This window comes from Mandrillus leucophaeus, unplaced genomic scaffold, assembly GCF_000951045.1.
Source record: "Mandrillus leucophaeus isolate KB7577 unplaced genomic scaffold, Mleu.le_1.0 Scaffold28, whole genome shotgun sequence".
In the NCBI taxonomy this organism is placed as follows: domain Eukaryota; kingdom Metazoa; phylum Chordata; class Mammalia; order Primates; family Cercopithecidae; genus Mandrillus; species Mandrillus leucophaeus.
Genome location: NW_012102920.1, coordinates 2,564,728 through 2,572,010, shown reverse-complemented (window position 1 = coordinate 2,572,010; position 7,283 = coordinate 2,564,728). Strand labels below are relative to the sequence as shown.

Genomic DNA, 7,283 nt, shown 5'->3' with positions numbered 1-7,283 from the left:
AGAGCGTGAATGTAACGCCACCGACCTGTACGCCAGCAACAGCGTGAATGTGTGTAACACCACTGACCTGTATGCCTGCAACAGTGTGAATGTAACACCACCGACCTGTATGCCTGCAACAGTGTGAATGTAATGCCACCGACCTGCACGCCTGCAAGAGCGTGAATGTGTGTAACGCCACTGACCTGTATGCCTGCAACAGCGTGAATGTAACGCCACCGACCTGCACGCCTGCAACAGCATGAATGTACCACCACTGACCTGTATGCCTGCAATAGCGTGAATGTGTGTAACGCCACCGACCTGCATGCCTGCAAGGGCATGAATGTGTAACGCCACCGATCTGCATGCCTGCAACAGCGTGAATGTGTGTAACGCCACCAACCTGCACGCCTGCAACAGTGTGAATGTGTAACGCCACCGACCAGTACGCCTGGAAATGGTTAAGGTGGTGCGTTTCCTCTGTTTTATCACAATAAAAAACCTGAAAAAACACACACACACACACACAGCACCTGCTGTGATAAGCAAAAGGTGGCTCCAGGGGAGCCACGTCCAGCCAGAAAGCCCACCCCCTTACCTGAAACTTCTTAGCCCCTGTGAGGCGGGAGAGCTCCCGGAACTCCAGCTGAATGCTGGTCACCTCGGCCACCGTGCTGTCGGAGGTCCACCGTGGCGGGTGCGCGACTCCAGTGCCGATGTTCACATCTGAGTAAGGAATCTTGGATGGTGTTCTGAAGGCAGGCATTAGCCGATTTCCAAAATCCTCCTGGTATACGAGCAGAGCAGAGAACCAACGTTTCAGGTCACCCAGAGGCTTCGTCTACACGTCATGACTCTCGCCCCCTTGGCCCTAGTGGAGATGCTGAAGCTCTCTGGGGCCAACACAGCAGCAAAGGAAACGGGCATCACTGCACTGAGTGAATGTCTCTACAAGATCAGTGGTGATCAAAGTGGCTGCATCAGCTCACAAATATGGGCTCAGAAACAGACTCCAGTGCGTCTGAAGAGGAAATAGGAAAACGGTCACATCCCCACAAGTCCGCTAAAGGGGGAACTCCTTGCATGCGAGTCCACTGTCTCCTTGCAGGACACCCCGAGACACTTACAGCTTTCCTCAGGAAGAGGCTGTCCCCAGACAGGTGGTAGGCACTCAGCAGCCCCCCCAGGATGCGGATCGTGCTCTCAAACAGGTTGACGTCCACGTCCTTTTCAAAGTGTAACTTCTTCGACACCCACTTCCTGGCTTCCTCAAATTCTGTAACATGAAACAGTAAAGGATGCAGAGACAAATGGATGGGTCCAACGGTTTCCTATGATCTATCCATCTTCAATCTTCAAAATGCGTTTGGCTGGGCATGGTGGCTCACGCCTGTAATCCCAGCACTTTGGGAGGCTCAGGCAAGTGGACAGTTTGAGCCCAGGAGTTCGAGACCAGCCTGGGCAACATGGCAAAACCCCATCTCTACTAAAAATACAAAAATTAGCTGAGTGTGGTGGTGTGTGCCTGTGGTTCCAACTACTGGGGAGGGTGAGGCATGAGAATCGCTTGAACCTGGGAGGCAAAGACTGCAGTGAACTGAGATCGTGCCACTGCACTCCAGCCTGGGCCACGTCGCAAGACTCTGTCTCCAAAAAACTCACGTTTAAAACCAGGAGGCGAACGTTGCAATGAGCCGAGAATGCGTCATTGCACTCCAGCCCAGGTAACAGTGTGAAACTCCATCTCAAAAACAAAAGCAAAAACAAAAAAATAAAAAACAAGCCCACGTTCTGGGGCATTATCGCTCCCCTGCTGCAGGGCTTCAACATCACCTCCCGTCTCAAGCGGGTAAATCTTGAAGTCTCCAATATATGTGAATAAAACAGAGTCAGCAGTGCAGTCACTGTGACCACAAATGGGTCACAATCAAAGGCCATGATACAAAAAAATCACACAAGTAATTTACTGGTGGTCTTCAACCTATTCAAAAAATTAGGTAAATGTTTAAAATATCGCTTAAATAACTGAAGACACATACGCCCAATTCAAAATGGATGTGCTGGTCTACGAAGGACGCTGCTGAGATCTGGACCCAGCGGGGCCCACAGTCACTCATCCCCACCACCCCCAGCTCCAAGAGCAGCACAGCCTGGAAATGCCCCTTGTACGTCCCCCAAAGAGGCCACGCTCAACTCCTGCAGAGGTCCGGGGACAGCTGCCCTGTGTGTGCCCTGGGTGGCTGGAGAAGAACAGGAACTGACCGTAGTCAGCACGTCCACTGCTGCACCCAGGGGAAGGGAAAACCCATGGTCAGATGCAAACCACAGCGTTCACTCCACGTGCAACCCCCACTCTGCCTCAGCACACGAGGCCCACACGGAGGGCTCAGCCCCTCCCCAGAAAGCACCAGGTACCTTTCCTCAGACCCAAGATCCACATGGTGTCCAGTGCATCGATCAGCGTGAGACCAAGGCCAAACCACTCGCTGAAGGACCTGGACACAGGCTTCAGCTCATCGTGGCCCCACGCGAACTTGCGGTATCCTTTCCACGCGTGCAGGAAGACGTCAATCACGCCCTTCTGGCGATAGTTTGGATGCGCTAGTAGGAGAGAGAGAGAGCACAGGCCATGGCGGGCGTGGTCCCGGCGTCGGCACAGGTGGACACCCTCAGGCAGAGCGCTGCTGTGACCCCCATCAGGCAAAGATGATGGTGAGTTTGGGATGACGGGAAGAGCAGTGGTGGGCACAGCAAAGGGCGGGGCCACAGAGGCTGCAGCAGTCCCCAGGGAGAACACAGTCTGCCAAGGGCCTGAGGCCTCCAGAGGCTGCACAGGATGGCACCTGGCACCCGACCACCAGCCTGGGGCTTGCGCACCTCCGCCTGGCGCCTGGGCAGGCACGCCCTCCTTGGGCCTCAGTGGCCTCTGGCCAAAGGGACAAGACTGGTTGCCCTAAGGGCGCCGGGACAGCAGAGTGGAGCCTGTGGAGCAGCGGGTGAGTGTGGTGCCAACTCAGAATGTGAAACGCTGATGGGTGCAGACCTTGACACGAACACCCTCGACTCATACACACTCATTCTGCCATATGGGCTTCAGGTGCTCCACAGGACTCACACTGCAGACGCATTAGAGTTGCCTTGGTCACTCTTTTTTTAATGGTATTTTTTTGGTCGGGCATGGTGGCTCATGCCCGTAATCCCGGTACTCTGGGAGGCCGAGGTGGGCGGATCACCTGAGGTCAGGAGTTTGAGACCAGTCTGGCCGATATGGCGAAACCCCGTCTCTACTAAAAATACAAAAATTAGCTGGGCGTGGTGGCGCGTGCCTGTAATCCCAGCTACTCGGGAGGCTGAGGCACAAGAATCACTTGAATCTGGGAGGTGGAGGTTGCAGTGAGGTGACAGAGCAAGATTCTGTCTCAAATATATATATATATACTTTTTTTTTGGTAGAGATGGGGCCTCACTATGTTGTCCAGGTTGGTCTTGAACTCCTGGACTCAAGCGATCCTCCTACCTCAGCCTCCCAAAGTGCTGGGATTACAAGCGTGAGCCACCACGCCCAGCCAACATTGACTAATGTGTGGATTGACACGTGTGCAACGGCATCATACCACACGTCCTCTCAGGAAAGGTTCTGAGGCCTCCTCGCGCTCATGGCTTGGCTCTGCCTCTGCACTCACTAATGCCGCAGAGATTGCTACACACCCCTCACAGGCCTGGGCCTAGGAGTCCCGGCTCTGGGCTCCCTCCCCACCTCGGAGACACCTGGGGGCATGATGAGAGCAGGGTTTCAGACTCAGCGATCTGCCCTGAGTCCCACAGACAAGCAAACGACTCTGGCGGTGGCAGCCTCAGCCCTGGTTTTCCGTTTGGAGAACGGGAGGGTGACCGGTTTACCGTGTCAGAGGGAGTCATGTGCGGGCAGCAAGCCACCCAGGTGCCAAGGCAAGAGACCGAGGGCACGAGCTGTTCTGGTCTAACAAAATATATAAAGTAAGAACAGTTCTACTAGATATAGATCATAGATACGATTATATATGAATATCATTAATCATTAGTTTCTAGCAATTACTCTTTACTCCAATATTAGAATAATCCTCGCTCTACAACTATAACCTAGGAAAAGCCAGGTCATACAGACATAGCAGCCGAGGGGACATAGTGAGAAGTGACCAGAAGACAGGAGTGTGAGCCTTCTTTATGCCCGGGCAGGGCCACCAGAGGGCTCCTTGGTCTAGCGGTAATGCCAGCATCTGGGAAGACGCCCGCTACCAAGTGGACCGTGGTCTAGCGGCAGCGTCAGTGCCAAGGAAAAGTACCCACTACTTAGCGGACTGGGAAGGGGAGTCCCCGTTTCCTGGGGAAGTTCAGAGAAGACTCTACTCCTCCACCTCTTGTGGAGGGCTTGACAGTCAGGCCCACTTGCAGTTATCCGGAGGCCTAACTGTCTCCCTGAGATGCTGTGCTTCAGTGGTCACGCTCCTGGTCTGCCTTCGTGTTCCATCCTGTACACCTGGCTCTGCCTTCTAGATAGCAGCAGCAAATTAGTGAAAGTACTAAAAACCTCTGATACGAAGAAATAATGGCGTAGGCTGTGTCCTCTCTGTCTCTCCGCCTCGGCTGCCAAACAGGGAAGGGTCCCCTGTCCAGTGGACACATGACTCTCGTGACCTTGTCAATCATTGGAGATGACCCACACGCCTTGCCCTGCCCTTTTTGCTTTGTATCCAATAAATATCAGCGCAGCCTGGCATTCGGGGCCACCACCGGTCTCTGCGTCTTGGTGGTAGTAGTCCCCCGGGCCCAGCTGTCTTTTCTTTTATCTCTGTCTTGTGTCTGTATTCCTACAATCCCTCGTCTCCGCACACGGGGAGAAAAAGCCACCAACCCTGTGGGGCTGGACCCGACAGTCATGAGGCTGAGAGAGGCCGGCGTGCACTGAGCTTGGCTGAAGGCCCGCACCTGGGAGGCCCCCAACAAATGGTGCTCAGAATGAAGCGGCCTGCAGAGCGGCCTGGGACTGGCCAGGCCGAGACCGGGGATGCAGCACGGGCAGCAGTCTCCAGGGATCCCGTGGGGCAGCCTGGCCCAGACACAAATCTCCCACACACACCTTCTTCTGCAGCCACATGCTCAGGGACAGCAGGCCAAGAGCCACATGATGTCACCAAGGTTGCAGAGCCAGTGAGGACTCAGACAACAGGGGGATGCCGAAGGGCAAGGTGCACACCAGGGCTGGGGGGCCACCCACCACGGCTGAGACGAAGCCTGCACCCATCAGCCACCAGCCCCCGAGCGCCCGGGGAGGAAGGGGTGCAGGCGTGGCCTCACCTGGGGTGCCCTGTGTCCTGGCCGGTGGCAGGGGAGGCTTGGTGGGCACTTCTGCTTTTCTTGAAGGGAGCTCGGTGCCCCGCTCAGGCTCGATCACCGCTCCCCTCCAGCTTCGGGGGAGAAGGAAGGGTGTCAGCTGCCGTCAAACACGTGTGGCTCCGTGTTTCCCATCCCCACGCTCCATACCCACAGCCAAGGCAGGGCCCTGCACCCGTCACGGCCCCATCTTCCTGCGGTGCAGGCTGCTGAGTGGCAGGAAACACACAGTTCAGTCCTGAGCTCCCGTGCCTGAGAGTCAAGACCACAGCACCGCCCCAACGTCAAGGCTGGCCTGAGGTCAGAGACCAGAGCTTGGAGAATGAGAAATACCTCTGCAGAGGCCGGAGGCAGGAGGCCTCTACGGTGGAGGTCCAGAGAATCTGTCATCCAGACAGGGGCACTAATGACTGTGAGGTGGCCCCAGGATGCCAGGATGGCCACACAGACGGGGGCTGTCCCTACACACGAGAGGCATGGCCACTCAAACTCCCCATCCAGAGTTCCGTCCAATGGCCATCAGGAACAGCTACGACCTCCTAGCTGTGGCTGGGCCTGAGCGTTCTCTTGGGGCCCTGTGGTGAATCTGTCCCAGGCTCAGCGAAAGGCCTCTTACATCCACAGAAGGCTTACATGCTGGGAGTACGAATGTGGCACTTTTGATAGGCTGAGGTCAAACGCTCTTTTGCTCTGGAAGTAAAGCCTCCTTGCATTCATGCCAACGCTAACTAGAGTGCAGCGGCCTCAAATTCTCCTCTTGGCAGTGAGGACCACTCACATGCATACATCCACGCCTCTCACCATGCACCTGAGTTCAGGGCCTCTGGGCCCGTTTCTTCAGAGCCCATCTCTCATGGCTGACAGCGCTTGTCTCAGGCCACTCCTGCACAGCAGCCCTCACTGGCCCTGGCTCTGTCCACAAAGCAGAGCTCAGGTCTGGCCCACACTTTGTGGGGGAGAGAGGATGCCTGCGGGGAGCCCTGCCTTCCGCCTCAATTATATCAACTCTGTTTCTAAGAGCATAATATGGAGCCGGAAACGAGGCTGAGATGCCCCAGCACCGAATGAAGCTTCACCGGGATCCACAACCTGGACCTGACCAACCAGGCAGAGGACAGCACCCTGGGAGCCTGGGCACTAGGCAACTCCCTCTCCCTCTGCTCTCTGCTCGACCAGATGGGGCTCAGGAAAGGAGGTGGCCCAGGCAGCCAGTGTCCACCTCTGAGCCTGGCTCCCCATCCCCACCCACCCGTGCACCCTTCACACCATACGAAATGTTCTGAGACATTATTGCATACCATGAGGACATTATCGGGGACCTAATTTAGCTCTGACCTCCAGTTTTAAAAATTCGATTCCGTAATCTAAGGTTGATGAAGACAGATTATAGAGCATACATTGTCAGTTTCAAAGGCAAATAGATCTCAGACACAACGTGTTTTGGCGATCTTGTTTTTTGGAATATAAAGGCCTGAGCTGCGGTGTGCAGCCTGCCCTGCGCTCTGTACCTGATGACCGTCCGCTGCGGGTCTCCTTCCGGGCGGGGGCCCACAGGGACTTCTTCCCTTTTCACGGCCTCCTCCTGGGTCCCATCCTTCAGGTCTTGGCTGGGGGGTCTAATCTGCAGGTGAGGTGGTCCCCGCTGGACGCGTCTTTGTGATTTCTGTAGAGAAATCAGTCACACAGGAAATTATGGGGCGCCTGCGAGCTGCCCTTCTTTCCCTCTACGGGACGCCCTCAGGTGCAGCCCACACCTCACTGACTGAGCTTCCACCTCACCTCAGACTAAATTACTTTCGTTTTTCTTTTTTTTTTGAGACGGAGTCTGGCTCTGTCGCCCGGGCTGGAGTGCAGTGGCCGGATCTCAGCTCACTGCAAGCTCCGCCTCCCGGGTTTACGCCATTCTCCTGCCTCAGCCTCCAGAGTAGCTG

The 7,283-nt window shown here is 55.6% G+C and overlaps 1 protein-coding gene across 2 annotated transcripts in view; it reads right to left on the bottom strand.

Moving 5' to 3' along the window:
• MAN1B1 (mannosidase, alpha, class 1B, member 1) overlaps positions 1–7,283 on the bottom strand; it is a 36,780-nt gene that overhangs the window by 7,049 nt on the left and 22,448 nt on the right. For both annotated transcript variants that reach the window (XM_011985116.1, XM_011985117.1), the window contains 5 exons: positions 6,861–7,015; positions 5,317–5,426; positions 2,398–2,583; positions 1,110–1,258; positions 581–769 (listed from right to left, as the gene is read on the bottom strand). In XM_011985116.1, coding sequence (XP_011840506.1) covers positions 581–769; positions 1,110–1,258; positions 2,398–2,583; positions 5,317–5,426; positions 6,861–7,015 — 789 coding nt within the window. The remainder of the gene's footprint in view (positions 1–580; positions 770–1,109; positions 1,259–2,397; positions 2,584–5,316; positions 5,427–6,860; positions 7,016–7,283) is intronic.